Source organism: Mobula hypostoma, chromosome 1 (assembly GCF_963921235.1).
Source record: "Mobula hypostoma chromosome 1, sMobHyp1.1, whole genome shotgun sequence".
In the NCBI taxonomy this organism is placed as follows: domain Eukaryota; kingdom Metazoa; phylum Chordata; class Chondrichthyes; order Myliobatiformes; family Myliobatidae; genus Mobula; species Mobula hypostoma.
In genome coordinates this window covers 17,647,585-17,671,709 of record NC_086097.1, presented here as the reverse complement: position 1 = coordinate 17,671,709, position 24,125 = coordinate 17,647,585, and the positions used below count along the sequence as shown (strand labels likewise).

General features: G+C 40.2%; 1 protein-coding gene across 4 annotated transcripts in view; it reads right to left on the bottom strand.

The window, feature by feature from the left end:
• The window catches only part of LOC134344379 (latent-transforming growth factor beta-binding protein 2-like), a 510,939-nt gene that overhangs the window by 294,235 nt on the left and 192,579 nt on the right, over nt 1-24,125 (bottom strand). For all 4 annotated transcript variants that reach the window (XM_063044071.1, XM_063044078.1, XM_063044088.1 and 1 more), the window contains one exon: nt 16,622-16,884. In XM_063044071.1, the coding sequence (XP_062900141.1) occupies nt 16,622-16,884 (263 nt within the window). The remainder of the gene's footprint in view (nt 1-16,621; nt 16,885-24,125) is intronic.

Below are 24,125 nucleotides of genomic sequence, written 5' to 3'. Positions count from 1 at the left end.
TCCACAAATGTTTTACAGTTAAAATTCCATTATCTTATTTTTTTTTAAAATTGCATTGACATAAGCAAGAAACTTCATAGTTTTCCGAATACCTTAATAGCAGATTAGTATTAATGATTGATTGAAGTCAGGGTATTTGGGGAATAAAGACCTGTGAGATCAACTAATAGAATATTCTGATTTTTTTTTAGCAGAATGTCCGAATAGTGCAGAATCCAAAAGGGTATGGAATTTAGTGAGTAAATGTGTTTTTGTGAAGTTAGAGAAATCATGGCAGGGTTAAATAATTTGATTAAGTTAAATTAATATTTTAAGATAGGCATAGTTGAGTAGCTGATATACTGCTGAAGTCTGATGGAATTTACAGAAAACATAGAGTTCTCTGGGAACTACATCTGCAGTGTCTGTGGCTGTAGGTCCTGTTGAAACTTCAGGTCTTTTATGCTTTGAAAGTTGGATCGGACTATGTATTCAGAGAGTGGAAAAGTCACCAAGACACTTTTTTCTCTGAGAAGCAATTATCATAGATCAGGTACTATAGAAATGGAGTGTCAAGAGATTCAGAAGATATGGCTATATATGAGACAGAGGGTTATTCATAAGGTAGTGCTTTCGAAAGTCTAATCGTTTCAATTATCTTACAGGTACAAGGTTCTAAGGTCTGTGTAGATAAGAACAGAAGCTGTAGGAAACCAATTAACTAGAGAGAGAAGAAAGGAATTCTTGATGGTTTGGCAAGGAAAATCACTACTGTTCCTCTGCATCTGTAATCATTTGTCCTGAAGATTATATTGCTTGCCTGGTACCAGGGGTGAGAAAACATCATTAGGGCTGGAGATCAACTGAAATGGGAGAGAAAAGTTCAAGGTGGCTTGAGATAAACATCATAGAACAATCAAAGGCAGCAAATAGAATAACAGAAGATACTAGGAAATAAATTAGAAAGAACAAGAAAGGTAGAAATCTGTGTTGGCACGTGGCCAACTGGTTAAGGCGTTCGTCCAGTGATTTGAAGGTCGCTAGTTCTAGCCTTGGCTGAGGCAGCGTGTGTGTCCTTGAGCAAGGCACTTAACCACACATTGCCCTGCGACGACACAGGTGCCAAATTGACAACATAGGTGGCGTGGAGAGGGGAGGCTTGCAGCATGGGCAACTGCTGGTCTTCCATACAACCTTGCGCAGGCCTGCGCCCTGCAAACCTTCCAAGGCGCAAATCCATGGTCTCATGAGACAAATGGATATCTATAAAAAAAAAGCTGCACTAAGTGTGATTTGAGATAGGGTCAATGAGACCAAAGAACTGAATAGATGGCTCAGAGATTGTGTGGGAGAGACAACAACAGTACTTGGCAGATGGAAATTTCCCAGTGGGTTGGACTTAACTTAGATTGAGCTAGGAAAGTAGTCACTGCAGGTAACCACAGCTCCAGATAACGGTTTAACTGAACGGTGGGAAAGAAAAGAGTTCAAAAGGACCAGTAAGTCAAGAAGAACCACTGTTTACAAGTGTTAGAGAATGTGTCCAATTCGAATCAGAGCAGAAAAATGAAACTACAAAGACAGATTTGAAATTTCTTTATCTAAATGCACATGCTATTTATGATCAGGTGATGAATTAATGACATAAATGTCTTTGAACTGCAGGAGGAAACCAGTGCACCTTGCGGAATAAGATGTGGTTGCGAAGTGACCAAGATCATATAAAACCAGAAAAGACTTTGGCTATTATCCCTTTGACCTTATGGCAGTATTAAGTAAAATAATAGCTGATCCAACTTTCTTCGAGTCTACCTTCCAGTCTAATTTCCATAATTATCAATACCCTCACTGATTAAAAAGTTACTTATTTCTGCTTTGAATATATTTAAACATTCTACGTCAACAGTTTTCTGCAGCAATGAACTCTTCCTCATCTTGTCTGAAGTTAATGTCAACCATATTCTGAAACAATGTCCTCTAGTCCTAAGCTTTCACATGAGAGGAAATGACTTCTCACTCTTCCAAACTCCAATGAGAGAGAGAGAGAATGAGAGAGACAGAGAGAGACAGAGAGACAGAGAGACAGAGAGACAGAGAGACAGAGAGACAGAGAGACAGAGAGACAGAGAGACAGAGAGACAGAGAGACAGAGAGACAGAGAGACAGAGAGACAGACTGACTCTGACTGTAAAAAGCATTCACCACCCTTGGAAGTTTTCATGTTTTTTTGTTTTCCAGCATTGAATCAGAGTGGATTTATTTTGGGGGTTTTTTTGACATTGATCAACATAAAACAAATCTTTAGTGTCAAAGTGGAAACAGACTTCTACAAAGTGATCTAAATTAATTACAAATATAAAGCACAAAATAATTGATTATTTTACCCCCCTCAAGTCAGTATTTAGTAGATGCACCTTTAGCAGCAATTACAGCCTTGAGTCTGTGTGGATAGGTCTCTATCAGCTTTGCACATCTAGACACTGCAATTTTTCTTCATTCTTCTTTACAAAACTGCTCAAGCTCTGTCAGCTTGCATGGGGATCCTGAGTGAACAGCCAGTTTAAAGTACAGCCACAAATTCTCAATTGGATTGATGTCCAGACTCTGACTTGCCCACTCCAGGACATTAACTTCGTTGTTTTTAAGCGATTCCTATGTAGCTTTGACTTTAGGCTTGAGGTCACCGTCTTGCTAGAAAACAAATCTCTCAAGTTGCAGTTCTCTTGCAAACTGCATCAGGTTTTCCTGCAGGATTTCCCTCTATTTTGCTACATTAATTTTACCTCCTACCTTCACAAGTATTCCAGGGCCTGTTGTAGTGAAGCATCCCCATAGCATGATGCAGCCACCACCATGCTTCACAGTAGGGATGGTGTGTTTTTGATGACATGCAGTGTTTGGCTTATGCCAAACATGGCGTATAGTCTTCATGGCCAAAAAGCTCAATTTTGGTTTCATTAGGCCATGCAGCCTTCTTCCAGCTGATTTCAGAGTCTCCCACATGCCTTTTGGCAAACTCTAGCCGAGGTTTCATGTGAGTTTTTCTCCCCCCCAACAGTGGCTTTCTCTTTGCCACTCTCGCATAAAGATGCATCAGGTGAAGCACCCAAGCAACATTTGATGTATGCACAGTCTCTCACATCTCAGCCACTGAAGCTAGTAACTCCTCCTGCAATGGTCTCTTGGTGGCCTCCCTCACTATTTCCCTTCTTGTATGGTCACTCAGTTTTGAGGACAGCCTGCTCATGGTGGATTTACAGTTGTGCCATATTCTTTCCATTTCTTGATGATTGACTTAACTGTACTCTAAGGGATATTCAGTGACTTGGAATTTTTTTGTATCCATCTTCTGACTTGTGCTTTTCAATAACCTTTTTGGGGATTTGTTTGGAGTGTTCTTTTGTCTTCATGGTGGAGTTTTTGCCAGGATACTGACTCACCAGCAGCTGGATCTTCCAGATACAGGTGTATTTTTACTACAATCAATTGAAACACCTTGACTGTACACTAGTGATCGCCATTTAACTAAATTTGTGACCCCTAAAATCAATTGGCTGCACTGGTGATGATTTGGTGTGTCTATCAAAGGAGCAGTGAATACTTACGCAATCAGTTATTTTGTGTTGGATATTTGTAATTAATTTAGATCACTTTGTAGAGATCTGTTTTCACTTTGACACAAAAGTATCTTTTTCTGTTGATCAGTGTCAAAAAAGCCAAATTAAATCCACTGTGATTCAATGTTGTAAAACAATAATGAAAACTTCCAAGGGAGGTGAATACTTTTTATAGGCACTATACATAAACTTACAGCAATTCACATTTTTTCTATTATTATGCATTGCTGGAAAGACAATAAATTTAATGAAATATGATGGTGATAATAAACCTGATTCTGATTCTTGCTGTTTTTCAGATGCGCTCATGCCCCTTCAGGCCAGTATGCTTTTGCAAGAAGATTTTGCAAAATAGAGCAAAAATAAACCCTCTAACATATGCTAAAAGTGTAATGCAAGGTATCTCTCTAATTGAATCAGATACTGGAATATTATTTTCAAAAGAGAAATGGTATTTTCCACACTGTTTTTGGTTCTTATGCAGTACTATATAGTAGTACTGTCAACAGGTGTGAGAAACGAGGAAAAAGAACACAGCCTTTGTCCATCAGAATAAATCTTTCAGGATAACATATGCGAAAATGTCAGGCAAATTTGTCAAACGTGATTTACTCTTTGGGAAACATGCTAACATGAGTTTGATTCTATTCAGTTTTACTAAATGATTATCTATACCTTATTTGATAATTGACTCAATCACCTTGCCAATAATCGACGTTCTATGAACTAACCCAGGGGTCCCCAACCTTTTTTGCACTGCAGACTGGTTTAATATTGACAATATTCTTGTGGACCGGCTGACGGGGGGATGGTGTTCGCCAAATCATATCATTTCCTCGCGGCCCGGTAGCACCTGCTTTGCGGCCTGGTGGTTGGGGACCACCAAACTAACCTATAGTTCTCCATCGTTGGTCTTTATGACTTCTTGCTGTTTTCCAATTCATTGCTAACATTTGAAATTCAGAGAATTTTGAATAACTTCAAACACCGAATCCACTATCTCTGCTACCAATTCCTTTAAAAAAAATGTATGTTCAGGACATTGTGTCCTGGTGGCTTGCCTAGCTTTAGTCCCCCGAGTTTTATAATACCTTGTTACTTACAAGAAAATTGGTTAATGTATGTGTTATTTCCTTGTTTCATGATATTAATTCGCTAACTTTACTCTCCAGAGTTCACATACCAACTTTAGCCACTCTCTTCCTTTTTATATGAACATATAAAACTTCTGTCTTTTTTTTTCCAAATCAATTTTCTCCTGTCTTATGAGTTTACTTTTGTTCGTCCCACTGGTGGTTCCGGAACAAAATATATTTTTATTTATTTATTGAGATACTGCGCGGAATAGGCAAATCCAGCTGTGCCGCCCAGACACCCCTGATTTAACCCTAGCCTAATCATGAGACAATTTACAATGACCAATTAACCTTCCAACTGGTTCGTCTTTGGACTGTGGGAAGAAACCCGAAAACCCAAAGGAAACTAACATGGTCATGAGGAGAATGTACAAACTCCTTACAGACAGTGGCAGGATTCTCACTCTTCATTGTCTACCACTACCTCTTGCTACTTCGCTTGCCCTTCATTTTGATTTAACACTAAACTTACATTGGCTAACAACTAACTGAAATTTCTAATGGAGTATACGATGATAAACCAGAATTTTTAAAGAGACTTTAAAAACTGACTAACTCAAGGACACAATTTACTCATCTATTTATAGCACAACTGTCCACAATCAGAATTTCCACTTCAATAGGTAAGAGTTCACTACAGTAACAGTTTTTCAATGTAACAATACACCCAGAAGTTTTCCCTCAGTAAGACTGATAAACAGCTAATTAGATCAAGCACTTCATGGACCATCAGACAGAAGCTGTAGTATTGGAAGGAAAGCAATAGGACACTCAATTTAGTCATAAATATGATTTTTGTGGCAACTCCATGACACATTTAACTGAGGCAGGGATCAGCCTTGATCACCTGAAAAGATAGAAACAAATACTTAGTTGCTATCATGAGATGTGTTTATCATAGTCAAAGTTCGAGTTAAAGAGTCAAAGCCTCTATGTGACTGTTATGGTACAACCATTACATTAGTGCACAGTAGTTTTTATCATTTTAAGAACATAGAACATAGAAATTTACAGCACATTACAGGCCCTTCAGCCCACAATGTTGTGCCAACCATGTACCCTACTCTGGAGACCGTCCAGAATTTCTCTAGTGCATAGCCCTCTATTTTTCTAAGCTCCATGTACCTATCTAAGAGGCTCTTAAAAGACCCTATTTGTATCCGCTTCCACCACAGCCGGCAGCAGTGCATTCCATGCATCCACCACTCTCTATAAAAAACTTAACCCTGACATCCCCTTGGTACCTGTTTCCAAGCACCTTAAAACTATTCCCCTCGCGTTAGCCATTTCAGCATTGGGAAAAAGCCTCTCTGACTATCCACATGATCAATGCCTCTCATCATCTTATATAGGTCTATCAGGTTACTTCTCATTCTCTGTCGCTCCAAGGAGAAAAGGCCAAGTTCACTTAATTATTCTCATAAGGTACACCCTCCAATCCAAGCAACATCCTTGTAAATCCCCTCTGCACTCTCTATAGTATCCACATCCTTCCTGTAGTGAGGTGACCAGAACTGAACACAGTACTCCAAGTGGGGTCTGACCAAGGTCTTGTATAGCTGTTAACATTACTGCATGGCTCTTTAACTCAATCCCATGGTTGATGAATGCCAGCACATCATACACCTTCTTAACAACACTGTCAACCTGCGCAACAGCTTTGAGTGTCCTATCTACACTGACCCCAAGATCTCTCAGATCCTCCACACTGCTAAGAGTCTTATCATTTATATTATATTCTGTCTTCAAATTTTACCTTCCAAAATGAACCACTTCACGCATCTGGGTTGAAGTCCATCTGCCACCTCTCAGCCTAGTTCTGCATCCTATCGATATCCCTCTGTAACCGCTGACAAACCTCCAGACTATCCACAACACCCCCAACCTTTGTGTCACCAGCAAACTTACTAACCCACCCTTCTACTTCTTCATCCAGGTCACTTATAAAAAACACAAAGAGGAGGGGTTCCAGAACAGATCCCTGCGGAACACCACTGGTCACCGACCTCCATGTTGAATACGAACCATATACAACCACCCTTTGACTTCTGTGGGCAAGCCAATTCTAGATCCACAAAACAAGGTCTCCTTGGACCCCATGCCTCCTTACTTTCTGAAGAAGCCTTGCATGGGGAACCTTATCAAATGCCTTACTGAAATCCACAAACACTGCATCAACTGCTCTACTTTCTTCAATGTGTTTTGTTACTTCCTCAAAGAATTCAATTAGGCTCGTAAGGCACGACCTACTCTTGACAAAGCTACGCTGACTATTCCTAATCAGATTATGTCTCTCCAAATGCTCATAAATCCTGCCTCTCAGGGTCTACTCCAACAACTTGCCCACCACTGAAGTCAGACTCACTGGTCTATTAATTTACTGGATTATCTATACTCCCTTCTTCAAACAAAGGAACAACAACTGCAATCCTCCAATATTTCTCCCACCCTACAACAGGAATTCTGCAGATGCTGGAAATTCAAGCAACACACATAAAAGTTGCTGGTGAACGCAGCAGGCCAGGCAGCATCTCTAGGAAGAGGTGCAGTCGACGTTTCAGGCCGAGACCCTTCGTCAGGACTAACTGAAGGAAGAATGAGTAAAGGATTTGAAAGTTGGAGGGGGAGGGGGAGATCCAAAATGATAGGAGAAGACAGGAAGGGGAGGGATGGAGCCAAGAGCTGGACAGGTGATAGGCAAAAGGGATACGAGAGGATCATGGGACAGGAGGTCCGGGAAGAAAGACAAGCGGGGGGGCCCAGAGGATGGGCAAGGTATATATTCGGAGGGACAGAGGGAGAAAAAGGAGAGTGAGAGAAAGAATGTGTGTATAAAAATAAGTAACAGATGGGGTACGAGGGGGAGGTGGAACCTTAGCGCAAGTTAGAGAAGTCGATGTTCATGCCATCAGGTTGGAGGCTACCCAGACGGAATATAAGGTGTTGTTCCTCCAACCTGAGTGTGGCTTCATCTTTACAGTAGAGGAGGCCGTGGATAGACATGTCAGAATGGGAATGGGATGTGGAATTAAAATGTGTGGCCACGGGGAGATCCTGCTTTCTCTGGCGGACAGAGCGTAGGTGTTCAGCAAAGTGGTCTGCCAGTCTGCGTCGGGTGTCGCCAATATATAGAAGGCCACATCAGGAGCACTGGACGCAGTATATCACCCCAGCCGACTCACCTTAAATTCCGTCTGGGTAGCCTCCAACCTGATGGCATGAACATCGACTTCTCTAACTTCCACTAATGCCCCACCTCCCCCTCATACCCCATCTGTTACTTATTTTTATACACACATTCTTTCTCTCACTCTCCTTTTTCTCCCTCTGTCCCTCTGAATATACCCCTTGCCCATCCTCTGGGTTCCCCCCCACCCCCTCCCCGTCTTTCTTCCCGGACCTCCTGTCCCATGATCCTCTCGTATCCCTTTTGCCTGTCACCTGTCCAGCTCTTGGCTCCATTCCTGCCCCTCCTGTCTTCTCCTATCATTTTGGATCTCCCCCTCCCCCTCCAACTTTCAAATCCCTTACTCACTCTTCCTTCAGTTAGTCCTGACGAAGGGTCTCGGCCTGAAACGTCAACTGCACCTCTTCCTAGAGATGCTGCCTGGCCTGCTGCGTTCAGCAGCAACTTTTATGTGTGTTACTTCTCCCACCCTTATTGATGCAAAAATCATTGCCAGAGGGTCAGCAATCTCCACCCTCGTTTCCCACAGTAGAATGGGGTATATCTCATCTGGTCCCAGTGACTTATCTAACTTAATGCTTTTCAAAAGCTCCAGCACATCTTCTTTCCTAATGTCTATAGGCTCAAGCATTTCAGTCTGCTGTAATTCATCCCCACAATGCCAAGGTCTTTTTCCCTGGCAAATACTGAAGCAAAGTACAGTATTCATTAAGTCTCTCCGCTGCCTCCTCCGACTCCATGCACACATTTTCACTATTGCCGCTGGTTGGACCTATTCTCACATGGCTCATCCTCTTGCTCTTCATATACTTGTAGAATGCCTTGGGGTTTTCCTTAATCCTGCTCACTAAGGCCTTCTCATGGACCATTCTGGCTCTCGTAATTCCATTCTTAAGCTCCTTCCTAGCAACCTTGTTATTTCCACGAGCTCTAACAGTACCTAGTTTCTTGAACCTTTCGTAAGTTTTCCTTTTCTTCTTAACTGGAATTTCTACATACTTTGTACACCATGTTTCTTTAACTCTACCATCCTTTCCTTGCCTCAATGGAACATACCTATGCAGAACTCCATGCAATTGTTTCCTGAACATTTGCTACATTTCTGCCATGCTTTTCCCTGAGAACATCTGCTCCCAAGTTCCTACCTAATAGCATCATATTTCCCCGACCCCAATTAAATGTTTTCCCATATTGTCTGCTCCTATCCCTGTTCAGCGCCATGGTGAAGGAGATAGAGTTGTGATCAGTACCTCCAAAATGCTCTTCCAGCAAGAGATCTGACACCTGACCTGGTTCATTTCCTAATACCAGATCAAGGACAGCCTCTCCTCTAGTTGGTTTATCTACATATTGCATCAGGAAACCTTTCTGAACACACCTAACAAATTCAACCCCATCTAAACCCCTTGCACTAAGGAGATGCCAATCAATATTAGGAAAGTTAAAATCTCCCATCACAAAAACACATTTTATATCAATTTTTTTTTATAGTTTACAATAATTTTTTGTCATTTTTCAGGATCTTAATATTGCAGCCAAAGGCAGCATTTGCCTAGTCCTAGTCTTGAGAAGGCAGAGCACGGTCAGTTATTTATTTATTTCTTCATTGGTTGATTGATTGATTGTAATACCCTTGATACTACTGATTCTAAAATTTCCTCTTGTATATGGCAGAATAAAAATCCTAGGTTAAATAAAAAATACTTACAGAAGTCCAAGAAAGATGATGGTTTAGTATTGCCGAATTTAAGATTCTATTACTGGGCAATTAATATTTGATATTTAATATTTTGGACACAAGATTGGGATATAATTCCAAATCCACAATGGGTAAACCTCGAAAGTTACTCTGTACAAGGATTTTCATTAGTTTCTATTTTAGGATCTTCACTTCCCTTTGTGTTTTCTAAATTGAATAAACAAATGGTTAATCCAATAATTAAACACACATTACAAATATGGTCCCAATTTTGTAAATTTTTTGGCTTGAACAAATTTATATTATCAAGCCCTATTGTATCAAAATTTTTTTCCAACCCTCTGTTATGGATCAAGCCTTTTTGATATGGAAAATGAAGGGTATAACATGTTTCTATGATTTATTTTTGAATAACTGTTTCATGTCTTTTGAACAGTTGTCTGATAAACATAACTTGCCCAGATCCCTTTTTTTTTAGATGTTTACAAATAAGAAATTTTTTAAATACCATGCTGCCTACATTTCCGATTTCATACCCAACTGATATCACAGAAAAAATTTTAGGTTTAAATCCTTATCAGAAGGGATTAATAGCAACTATTTATGATATAATTATGAAAATACAGCCAGGTATATCTGATAAAACTAAAAATAAATGGGAAAGGGAACTTCAACTTCACTTACCTATAGAGAAATGGGAGAAAATTTTTCAATTAGTTAGCTCTTCCTCTATATGTGCTAAACATACGCTGATACAATTTAAGGTAGTACATTGGGCCCACATGTCTAAAGATAAACTAGCTTGTTTTTACTCACATATAAATCCTATTTGTGACAGATGTCACTCTGAGGTGGCTTCTTTGACTCATATGTTCTGGTCCTGCGCTCTCTTGGAAAAATTTTGGAAAGATATCTTTGATATCATTTCAACAGTTTTGCGTTTTGATTTACAACCCCATCCTATTACGGCAATATTTGGTTTGCCATTGATGGAACATAGCTCTCTATCCTATTCACCCTGTCGGATGATCACATTTGTTACATTAATGGCCAAAAGATCCATTTTATTGAATTGGAAAGAGACCAATCCCCCTACTACAGTTCAGTGATTTTCCCAAACGATATCATGTTTAAATTTAGGAAAACATCAGAAGTGTCATTTTTACTTTACTTTACTTACTTTATTGTCACCAAACAATTGATACTAGAGTGTACAATCATCACAGCGATATTTGATTCTGCACTTCACATGCCCTGGAGTACAAATCGATAGTAAATATTTAAAATTTAAATTATAAATCATAAATATAATATAGAAAAGGGAAAGTAAGGTAGTGCAAAAAAAACCAAGAGGCAGGACCAGATATTTGGAGGGTACGGCCCAGATCCGGGTCAGGATCCGATTAGCAGTCTTATCACAGTTGGAAAGAAGCTGTTCCCAAATCTGGCCGTACGAGTCTTCAAGCTCCTGAGCCTTCTGCCAGAGGGAAGAGGGATGAAGAGTGTGTTGGGCGGGGTGGGTCGTGTCCTTGATTATTCTGGCAGCACTGCTCCGACAGCGTGCGGTATAAAGTGAGTCCAAGGACGGAAGGTTGGTTTACGTGATGTGCTGGGCTCTGTTCATGATCTTCTGCAGCTTCTTCCAATCTTGGACAGGACAACTTCCATACCAGGTTGTGATGCACCCGAGAAGAATGCTTTCTACAGTGCATCTATAAAAATTAGTGAGGGTTTTAGGGGACAGACCAAATTTCTTCAGCTTTCTCAGGAAGTAAAGGCCCTGGTGGGCCTTCCTGGCAGTGGACTCTGCTTGGTTGGACCAATTCAGGTCATTTGTGATATTGACACCGAGGAACTTAAAGCTTTTGACTTGTTCCACTTGCGCACCACCAATGTAAATGGGGTCGTGCGGTCCGCTACTCCTTCTGAAGTCAGCAACCAATTCCTTCATCTTGCTGACGTTGAGGGATAGGTTATTGTCTTTGCACCATGCCACCAGGTTCTTAATTTCTTCTCTGTACTCAAACTCATCATTAGCCGAGATACAGCCTACAATTGTGGTGTCATCAGCAAACTTATATATTGAGATCGATGGATTTTTGATCCTTCGGTTAAATTTGAAGAGACTTGGAAGCCATTTCTTCAACATTTTCATATGATGTAGTTTGACCTTTTCCGAATCCTTTTTATTAACTTAGAATATATGAATAGAGGAGCGGAGTTGACAACATTAATGAATATATTCAATCTAATATATTGGTTCAGCCCTGTTTTGTTCTATTTGTTTTTTTTTGAGTTCAGTAATTTAGGTCTTTTTTTTTTGTTTTCTGGGGTTTTTCTTTGTGATATCCTTTTCTTTTTACTTCTTTTCTCTTCATGATTAATTATATTAAGAGTTTGGAAGTCTATTACACTTGAACTATTTGTAGTTTCTCTTGTATATGTTTGTTACCAATAAGTTAGAGAAGTCGATGTTCATGCCATCAGGTTGGAGGCTACCCAGACGGATTATAAGGTGTTGTTCCTCCAACCTGAGTGTGGCTTCATCTTTACAGTAGAGGAGGCCGTGGATAGACATGTCAGAATGGGAATGGGATGTGGAATTAAAATGTGTGACCACTGGGAGATCCTGCTTTCTCTGGCGGACAGAACGTAGGTGTTCAGCAAAGCGGTCTCCCAGTCTGCGTCGGGTGTCGCCAATATATAGAAGGCCACATCGGGAGCACCGGACGCAGTATATCACCCCAGCCAACTCACCTTATATTCCATCTGGGTAGCCTCCAACCTGATGGCATGAACATCGACTTCTCTAACTTCCGCTAATGCCCCACCTCCCCCTCGTACCCCATCCGTTATTTATTTTTATACACACATTCTTTCTCTCACTCTCCTTTTTCTCCCTCTGTCCCTCTGACTATACCCCTTGCCCATCCTCTGGGTTCCCCCCCACCCCTTGTCTTTCTCCCCAGACCTCCTGTCCCATGATCCTCTCATTTCCCTTTTGCCAATCACCTGTCCAGCTCTTGGCTCCATCCCTCCCCCTCCTGTCTTCTCCTATCATTTTGAATCTCCCCCTCCCCATCCCACTTTCAAATCTCTTACTAACTCCTCCTTCAGTTAGTCCTGACGAAGGGTCTCGGCCTGAAACGTCGACTGTACCTCTTCCTAGAGATGCTGCCTGGCCTGCTGCGTTCACCAGCAACTTTGATGTGTGTTGCTTGAATTTCCAGAGTCTGCAGAATTCCTGTTGTTTGCGTTATTTATAAAACATCCCCTTTTCTGTTCTTTGTACCAAATAGGATAATCCTATGGGCATACAATATAGAAACAGGCCTACGGCCCCCCCCGCCCCTGGGTTGAATGTCACCTTAACTGCTAACTTTTTTTATCCACTCACCTAGTTTATCTACAACTCTTGGTGGATTCTCTGCAAGCTACTCACATCTTGACTTTCCAAGTCAGGAAACTTGCAGAGAGTGTCGTTTTACGTAGCTGCTGTCCATCCTGGTGGTAAAGGTTAAAGATTTGGGAAATGCTGCTGGAATGAACTGAATGAGTAAAAGCAGTGCATTTTGTTAATGATATGTACTGTAGCCTCAAGTACATTGATTATTCAAAGGAATGAATGTGATAACAATCAAGCAGGATAATTCTTCTGAATGGTGCTGAGCTTCCTAAACCCTATTGGAGCTGCACTTATCTTGGCAAGTAAAGATTATTCCAATACATTGTATATCATTGCATTAGGAGAGATTGTTGATAGTGAAGAAAGTTATTACAGATTACAGGGAGATCTTAACCAGTTAAGGAAGAGTGGCAAATAGACTTTAATACGAATTATATGTGGAGAGCATTCTGACAGGCTGCATCATTGTCTGGTATGGAGGGGCTATTGCACAGGACCGAAAGAAGCTACAGAAGGTTGTAAATCTAGTCAGCTCCATCTTGGGTACTAGCTTACAAAGTACCCAGGACATCTTCATGAAGCGATGTCTCAGAAAGGCAGCGTTCATTATTAAGGACCTCCAGCACCCAGGCCATGCCCTTTTCTCACGTTACCAACAGGTAGGAGGTACAAAAGCCTGAAGGCACACACTCAGCGATTCAGGAACAGCTTCTTCCCCTCTGTCATCTGATTCCTAAATGGATATTGAATCTTTGGATACCTGACTTTTTTTTTTAAAATACACAGTATTTCAGTTTTTGCACATTTTTAAAAATCTATTCAATATACATAATTGATTTACTTGTTTATTATTATTTATTTTATTATTATGTTTTCTCTGCTAGATTATGTATTGCATTGAATTGCTGCTGCTAAGTTAACAAATTTCATGTCACATGCAGGTGATAATAAACATGTTTCTGATTCTGAATGCTAGAGCATTGGGGAGCAGAGGGATTGAGCTGTGCAAGTGAATTGTTAATTGAAAGTGGTGCCACAGATAGACAGGGTGGTGATAAAGGTATTTAGTATGCTGGCCTTCATCAGTCAGAGTACTGAGTATAGGAGTTGGAACATTATATTGCAGTTCTAAGTCATTGGTGAGGCCGCACTTGAAGTCCTATGTATAGTTTTGGTCACCCTGTTGCAGAAAAGACAGTTAAACTAGAAGGAGTGCAGAAAAAATTTACAAGTGTTTTGCCACATCTGGAGAACCTAAATTGTAGGGAAAGGTTTGCCAGAGGCAGGTTGGCCATGTTAGGTCTTTATTCCTTGGAATGTAGGAGAATAAGGAGTGACCTTATAAAAATGCTTAAAATTATGAAAGACATAAAGGTGGACAGTCTTTTCCCAGGGTAGGGGAGCCTAAATCCTGCAGGCATTGATTTAAGTTGAGAGGGAGAAGATTTAAAAGTGACTTAAGTGACATGTTTTTCCACAGTGTGGTTATTATGTGAAATGAGCTGCCAGAAGTAGTAGTAGAGGCTGGTACAAAAGTATCTTTTAAGAAGCACTTGAATAGGAAAACATGGTGGATATGGACAAGTTGGACATATGGCCTGTATCCTTGATATATACTACACTATGTCTCTATTAGTTGGCACTTGTTTGCTGTGAAAGTTGTTTAGCATTTATAGTCATAGTCATACTTTATTGATCCCGGGGGAAATTGGTTTTCATTACAGTTGCACCATAAATAATAAATAGTAATAGAACCATAAATAGTTAAACAGTAATATGTAATTTATGCCAGTAAATTATGAAATAAGTCCAGGACCAGCCTATTGGCTCAGGGTGTCTGACCCTCCAAGGGATGAGTTGTAAAGTTTGATGGCCACAGGCAGGAATGACTTCCTATGATGCTCTCTGTGCTGCATCTCGGTGGAATGAGTCTCTGGCTGAATGTACTCCTGTGCCCGCCCAGTACATTATGTAGTGGATGGGAGACATTGACCAAGATGGCATGCAACTTACACAGCATCCTCTTTTCAGACACCACCGTGAGCCCATGTCCGAATGTAATTTTGATTTTACTACATACAGACAAGGATAAGTTCATTTTTGAGGAATGTCACAGTCCTCTGCAAATGTTCCTACCTCTGACTTTATGTTGGATGGTGTCCAGTTTCATCAAATGCTGTTAATAAAATCATCCATGAAAGTGGACAGAATCCCATCCCTCCTCAACCCTCCACTATATTGACCTCAGTGATATCACAGAAAGGCATAAAAACCTTATTGTCTAACTCATCACATAATGAAAAAATGATCTGAACCAACACACATTTCATCAGGCCTATAAGTAGATTTGCTTTAAAGTGGTAAGAATCACAATTGGTATACGATGACCGTTCTTAGATAGAAAGTTTATCCACATTTCTTTCAAATTCAGCTTTATTACCATTATCAAACATTTCATCCTTGATTTCCTGCAAGAAGTGGGAGACAGGGCTATTAAGGAGGCAGAAGCACACAAGGGCGTCATCACTGACCAGAAGCATTAAAGTAAAAATTAGGTGAAATTACGTATCAAGTATCCTTTGATAAATAATTTACATCTTGATTTTCCAAAGCCACTCCATCATATACAAAACACAAGTCAGGAAGGCAATATTCAATACTTTCCTATATTATGCAAATTAAAACTGTATTCAAGGAGCTTGATACCTGTCCGGGACAAAACAACCAACCCATTTAATTCGTCATTTATATATCACCATGTCTGTACCTCATACCGACCACTAGATGGATACAAGAACTTGGCAAGGCTCTTTCAATAGTACCTCCAAAAAACATGATTTATACAGTCATAAAAAAAACAACAGATACTGGAAAACCTCCTCACCACTGTTTGCTACTTCATCAAGTAAGTGGTTCTCACCGTCACCTCAAGAACACATGATGGGCAGCAACCATTGCTTTATTAGTTATAACCATAATCCTTGAAAGAATTTTTAAAAAGTAAAATAATCCAATAAGATGCTTGCATTACAATCCACATTCTAGAATATAACAGACTGAAAATCAAGCAACAGTATCCAAAGTTCTATTCTATCATAGATGAAGTATTGCCCTAGTACATCTTCAGATCTATGTTTTATTCTTTAGGAAAAGTACAATGACTTGAGAGAATGAAGACTAGATATTAATGTTGCTGGGACTCCATGATAAAAACTAACAGGAAAAATTGCACAAACTTGTAATTCTTGGAAATTTGAATACTGGAAATACAATCAACATTTTTGAGTCATTTAGAGGAACTGATAAAATAGAGAAAAATGATTCCTGCTGCTCAAAAAGTCTAGACTTGCCTGATGTAAACTCATTTAGGGCTAGGCCTCTTCAAGATAAATTCACACCACCTCCATAAAGAGTAGTACAATCTTAGGACTGTTAGCTATTAACGGATATGGGGTATGGATTCAGGAAACTGAGAATGCCAGTATAGGCAAATGACGAAACTTATTATTTTCTTATAATATACAAAATCAGATATTTTGGGTTAAGTTTTCTTAATGACTTTCTTCTTAATTACACATACTTGAAATAATGCCCTACCTGACCATCCACCGTTTCCTGGAAGCATCTTCCCACAGTCATAGGTCTACGATGTTGCTGTGACTGCCCATTGTTTTTTCCACTAGCATTAGGCTGTGATCTTTGCTGTACTGAATGGACTGAATGTTGGTCCAGAGAATTCTTTATGTTTTCCTTAGCTGAAGAGTCAGGTGGGGTCTTCACTCTTGCCACTTGATGAATTTGTACTGTGGCCTCTGGTGGGTGGTTCACATGTATATTAACCAGGGATGGGTGCATAACAACTGTAGAGAAGATGGAATCATGGTATACAACACTAGTCATTTAGCAGTCAAATTCTTCCAAACAGCAATATTATGTTTTCTGATGCAAAAATAATGACCCCTTTTTAAACCAGAATTAAAGAGCCTAATATTATAGGAGGAGCACAACTGCATATCAAATCTGCATCATTTCCTCAACGGATACATCAAAAATGCACATCACTGTGAGTGCTAACCACAGTGATGAAGACCTCCTGATTTTATAACCGTTGATAGATCCCAAAGGAAATTACAGTGTCACAGCAGCATTACAGGTTCACGGCCATACATTAGAAGAGAAGTAAAAAGAATAAATAAAAAATAAGTTACCTTAAACAGTCTAATAGGAGGGGAGTCATCACTTCCCCAGCTATAGGTTGACTCATTATAGAGTGGTATGGCTGAGGGTAAGACTGATCTCATATAGCGCTCTTTGGAGCAGCGTGTTGTCTTAGTCTATTACTGAAAGTCCTTCTCTGTTCAGCCAAGGTGGCAAGCAAAGGAGAAACATTGTCCAGAATTGCCAGGATTTTCTGTAGGGTTCTCTGTTCTACCACAGCCACCAGTTTGACTCCTATAACAGAGCAAGCCTTTCTAATTAGTTTAATGAGCCTGCTGGCATCACCCACGTTGATGCCATTGCCCCGGCACACTACCGCATAGAAGATTGTATTCGCGACAACAGACTGATAGAACATGAGAACATGTGAAGGAGAGGCCTGCATACTTCAAAGGACCTCAGTCTCCTCAGGAAGTAGAGGAAACTGTGGCTGTTCTGGTAGATAGCCTCTGTGTTGGTGCTCCAGTCAAGTCTGTTATCCAGGTGCACTCCAAGGTGCTTGTAGGTCCTCACCACATCCATTATATTTAAATATATAGAAGGTGGTTGTGTTACAAGTGAACATTCCAACATGGTCAATTTTATTTATGAATATTCAAAACAATCTCATTAGATATTCTCAAGGGAATGTAGATTTATGATAAAACACAGGAAAAAATAAGAAATAGGCTCAAGATGAGCAATAGAAGAATTGACTTTAATAGTTGATTTCCAAAGCATAGTTGATTTGGTTCAATGAAATGGATTCAGAAAGAGGTTAATTTTTTTTAAAAGGTGAAAATCAGGTAATAGAATCAAAGAAACAATTTGAAAATTAAAGAATAGGTCAAAATATGTAATTTGACAGAATAACTTCTAGTAATTGAAATCACTTCAAAAATACTTACCTTTATTAATGGAGGTTATGCTACAACTTGATAGAACATTGATTAGGCCACAGCTGGAATATAGCACATAGTTTTGGATGAGACATTATAGAAAGCACTTGGTTGTAGTGAAGAGGGTACATAGGATATTCACAAGGACATTGCCTGGGACGGAGAGCTTCAGTCACAAGGAAAGACTAGATAGCTTGGGGAGAATCTGATGGAGATATACAAACATGTAGAGGGGCAAGGATAGCAATGATATCTAAAACTAAAGGATATGTTTAAGCTAAAGGTCAAGTTTTTAAGAGATATAAAGGAGATTGTTTTCACTCAAATGGTAGTGGGAATCTGGTATGCATTGGCTGATTAGGTGTTGGAGGCAGGTATCGTTACAACATTTATGAACTATCTGAGGCGAGACTTGATAGTAACTTATAAGATTATGATTGGTATAGATAGACTGGACAACCAGTATCTTTTTCCCAGGGTTGAAATATCAAGTAATAGAGGGCATGCATTTAAAGTGAGAGAATTAAGTTCAAAGGAGACGTGTGGTGTAATTTTTTACTTTACATGAGGAACGGTGTGTCCTGGAATGCATTCCCAGGAGTGGTGGAGGATGATAATAAATACCCGTATTGTAAGAAGTTCTTAAATAGCCACATGAATGTGCAGAGAATGGCATTTAATTACTAATTTATATAGTTTGGCACAACACTGCAGGTCTAAAGGCCTGTTCCTGTGCTGTTCTATCTAGATGAGCAATTGACTCACCAATACATAGCAGACTATGGACAAACTGCTGGAAAATGGAAATAGTACAGATAAATATTTGAAGATCAGCATGAGTATGGTGGATCAAAGGGCCCGTTTCTGTGCTGTATAACTCTAAAGGAAAAAAAGAAAATAATCTGTATACTACATGAATGATTCTGATGCAGTGAAACATTTTTTTAGTTTTGCAAGATGTGGACTTGATATGCAAAGATGAATTTAATTTCTATCATTTTAGGATTGTGACTAACTTGCTGCCCTAGAGTTCTGAGATGGTGATAATGAGGCCAGTTCAGATGTCACAAAGTTCTGCCAGTGTTGGAGTGGGAGGTGTCTGATGAGATGGATGGGTGGGTAGTTTGGAAAGCGGACATCTATGCACTCTTGATGCATTGGTTCAGAGTTCTCCATACTATCCTAAAAGCTCCTCCTCCAGCTTGAGTGTTCAAGGGCCAGAGATTCCCATGTTCAGCTGAGTATGTTGTATTTTTCAATTAGATTTTGAGACTATCCTTGAAACTTTCCTCTGTCCAGCTGATAATCTCTCCCTGTATCAAACCTGAGTTGAGAGTCCACTTTGGGAGTCTGATACCAGGTTTGCAAATAACAGAGAATGCTCAATTAAGCAAAATAAATGTAATTAGGGTCTCCATGCAAGATTAATGACCTAGGGGAGAGTCATGATGTTGATTCCCATATTTCGAGAAGTTTGTAGAGATTGCAATGGTGGGATCCTACAAGAAGGTGGAACTAGCAGGATTGTTTAACTACAGTAATGAGTGTGCTGAAATCTCAGCTAAAACCCCTTCCCCACGATTTTACCTGGAGCCAATGAAATAATGAAGGAAGCTGAAAGAGATGTAGCAGATACTTGTTGCAATCAATAAAACTAATCTAACACAAAACCTCGTACTAAACAGTAGAATATGTCAGTAGAAGTTATAATCAAGTTTTACAGAGCTAAGCTCAGATTGCACTTTGAATTGTGCTCTGGCTTCTAACCGTCAATAGAGACATTCGAGTGCAGGAAGCAGTGTCACAACACTGATTCTTATAAGTTATTAACCTAGGTATGGGAAAAACACTTATGCAATTTTCAATTTTCAGTTGAGAAGTAATTTAGCATTAAAGTGCCCTGGTAAACCTGAAATCTGTGGATATCAAAGTGAAAGCACTTCATTGTCTTGAATCATGCCTCACACAAAGGTAAATGGCTATGGTGTACTAATATCAATCATTCCATTCCCAGGAATTTCTCAGGGCAGAAACCTAAGCCTAATCATCCTCAACTGCTTTCATCATAGGGTTAATAGTGAGCATCTTAATCAATGACTGAGCATCTTAACCAATACTTATTTCTATTCATAATTCCCAAAAGATGAAGCAAACTGCTTTGTCCAAGAATTTTCAACAGTCAGGCACAGGCTGATAAACAGCAAGTAACATCTGTAACAAAGAATTGCCAGGCAATGACCAACTCTGACAAGAGAAAATCTAACTGCCTATCCTCGACATTCAATGGCACTATCATTGCTGAGTACTCCAACAAAAATATACTGGGGATCACCATTGATGTAAATTCAGCTGGACCACCCACGTTAATGGCATAGCTACAAGAGCAAGTTGAAGGTTGGATATCCTCTGGAGAGTGAATTATGTCCTCACCCCTGGAAGGCTTTTCTATGATCTACAAGACACAAGTCAAGAATGTAAAGATTACTCTCCTCTTGCGCAAATGAGTGCAGAAGTAAGGGCAAAGCAGCCCACTTCATTACCCTAAGCCACCTTAAATATCCATTCTCTCTACCATCAGCATGTTTTGGCACAAGTGTGTGCCATTTATAAAATGTATTAAAATTAATGATCTTGCTAATCTTGAACTGCCATCACAAGTTCAATTTATAAAATTTAATTTGGTTATATTTTCTATTTCTCTTTTTTGTTTCTAAAAACATTTTTAACAACCATGGCTACTTTAACAACACTTCTCAAATCCACAATCTTTACTATCAAGAACAATGCTGAGATTGTTAATAAATATTCTATTCAGTTTTTACTATGGGAAAAATGATGGAAGCTATAAGAAAATGGAACAAATAAGTAGTCCTGGACCAAACACAGATTATCAGGGAGTGGGTAAAGAAGGCTTTAAACTGCATTAAGGTGGATAAATCCCCAGGGCTAGACATGACACACTCCTGAATCTTGTGGGAAGCTGCAGAAAAAATTGTAGAGGCCCTTAGAGAGGTTTTTACTTCATCTCTGGCAACAAGTAGGGTTCCGGAGAGTAGTTAATGTGGTACAATTGTTTAAAGGGGATAGTAAAAACAAGCCAGCAAAGTACAAGTGAGTGAGTCTGACATCTGTGATGAGTAAATAAGGACAGGATCTACCAATATTTGGAGAGAAAAGGTTTGACTTAGGACAGTAGGCATTATTTTGCACATGGGAAGTCATAGCTGCCAAAAAATCTTGGAATTCTTTAAGGAGGTAACCAAGAGAGCAGAGCAGTGGATGCTGTCTATAGAGATTTATGTAATACCTTTGAAAACGCTCCTCATGGCAGGCTAGTCTGGAAGGTTAGATTACATGGAAGGCAAAGAAGATAGCAGATTAGTTTCATAATTGACTTAGTGTTAGAAAGAAGAAGGTGATGGTCAAAGGTCTTTGCTCAAACTGGAGGTCTGCGTCTTGTGTGTCACAATGGTCATTGCTGGGATTTTTGTTGTTTGTAATTTATATAAACAATTTGGATGTGAATGCATGGTTCGTAAGCTTGCAGATGGCATGTGCACTGAGGATTGGTAAATTATATCCAGCTTGGTAAATTTCAATCCAGATAAATATGAGGCATTTTGGTAGGATTTTATACAGTGAATGGTAGAGCCCTGGGGAGTGTTATGAAACAGAGAGACTTAGGAGCACAAGTGTATGGTTTGCTGAAAGTAGTATCACAGGCAGATAGGGTGGTCAACAATATGTTTGACATATTGACCTTAGGACCTTAAGTATAGGAGTATGGAAGTTATGATACAAGATGTTGGTAAGGCCTCACTTTGAGTGTCATGTTCAGTTCCAGTTACCCTATTATAGAAAAGAGACACTGTACTTAAACTAGAAAGAGTACAGAAAGGTTTTACTGAGATGTTGCCTAGACTCGGGGAATTGAATTACACAGACCAAGGCTCCATGGAATACAGGAGATTGGGGGTTGGGTGTGGTGCTGATAGAGGTATATCAGATAATGAGGGAGGAAGACAGGGTGGAATCACATAATATTTTTTCCCCAAGGAGGTGGTGCTAAAAACAAGAGAGGATACGCTTAGGATCAGTAGCAAGAGATTTATTTGGTATACAGGTATCATAGGCAGCTTCTTCTTCCAAATGGTGGTGCATATTTGGAAAAAAGTTGCCAGAAATAGTATTTGAGGCAGGAATATTAGGAATATTTAAAAGCCATCCAGTAAGTGCATAGATAGGAGGAGTTTAGAGGGCTAACCGCACCCCCCCCCCCCCCGCGTGATGTACATCTATAGATAGGACAAGCTCACTGGAAAAACAATCAGCATGAACAAGTCGAACCAATAAGCACAAGAAGGTCTACAGATGCAGGAAATCCAAAGCAACACACACAAAATGCTAGAGGAACTCAGCAGGTCAGACAGCATCTGTGGTAATGAATAAGAGGTTGACATTTCAGGCTAAGGCCCTTCTTCACAACTGGAAAGGAAGGGAGAAGACAGCAGAATAAAAAGGTGGGGGGAGGGGAAGAAGGATAGTTAGAAGGTGATAGGTGAAGGTGGGAAAGACAAAGGGCTGGAGAGGAAGGAATCTGATAGGAAAGGAGAGTGGACCGTAGGAGAAAGGGAAAGAGGAAGGGACCCAGAGCAAAGTTATAGGCAGATGAGAAGAGGTAAGAGGCCAAAGTGGGGAATAGAAGCAGAGGGGAGGGGGAGGGAACTTTTATTTTACTAGAAGGAGAAATCAATATTCATCCCATCGTGCTAGAACCTATCCAGACAGCTTATAAGCTGTTGCTCATCCACCCTGAGCATAGCCTCATCATGGCACAAGAGGAAGCCATGGACTGACATATTGGAATGGGAATTGGAATTAAAATGTCTGGCCACTGGGAAGCTCTGCTTTGGACAGATGGAACTGAAGTGCTCAACAAGTCAGTTCGCCAGTTTATGATGGGTCTCACCAATCTAAAGGAAGCCTCATCAGAAGCACTGGACACAATAGACAACCCCAGCAGATTTGCAGGTGAAGTGTTGCTTCACCTGGAAAAACTGTTTGGGACACTGAATGGTGGTAAGGGAGTAGGTGAATAGGCAGGTGTAGCACTTTGGCCACTCCCAGGGACAGAAATTAGTGGGGAGGGATGAATGGACAAGAGAATCACTGAGGGACGATTCTGCAAAAAGCGGAGAGTGGATGGAAGGTAAAGATGTGTTTGGTGGTAGGATCCGTTTGGAGATAACAGAAGTTGTAGAGGATGATGTGTTGGATGCAGAGGCTCATGGGTGGTAGGCAAGGACAAGAGGAACTCTTATCACTGTTGAGTGTGGATATTTGGGAGATGGAAGAGATGCAGGTGAGAGCAGTATCAATGGTGGAAGAAGGAAAAGCCCATTCTTTGAAGAAAGAGAACTTCTCTGATATCCTGGAAAAGAAAACTACATCCTTGGAATAGATGTGGCAGAGATGAAGGAACTAAGAAAAGAGAATAGCATTTTTACAGGAGACAGGGTGGGAAAAGGTAGGTATGCCAAGATAACCGTGGGAATTGGTAGGTTTATAAAAGATGTTGGTTGATAGTTTGTCTCCAGAAATGGACCGAGTGAAGTTAAAGGCAGGATGGAAGTTAGAGGCAAAGTTATTGAAATTCATGAGCTCAGCAAGGGTGCATGAAGCAGCACCAATGCAGTCATCAATGTAGCGGAGGAAGAGTTGGGGAGCATTACCAGGGAAGGTTTGGAACATGGACTGTTCTACATAGCCAATGATTAGACTGTCATAGCTGGGGCCCATGCGGGTGCCCATGGCTATCCCTTGAGTCTGGGGAAAGTGGGAGAAGCCAAAATAAAAATTATTAAGGGTGAGGACCAGTTCTGCCAGATGGAAGAGGGTGGTGGAGGAGAGAAACTGGTTGATTATTTTATTAAGAAAGAAGCTAAGAGCTGTAAGGCCTTCTTGATGGGAAACAGAAGTGTATAGGGACTGAACATCCATGGTGA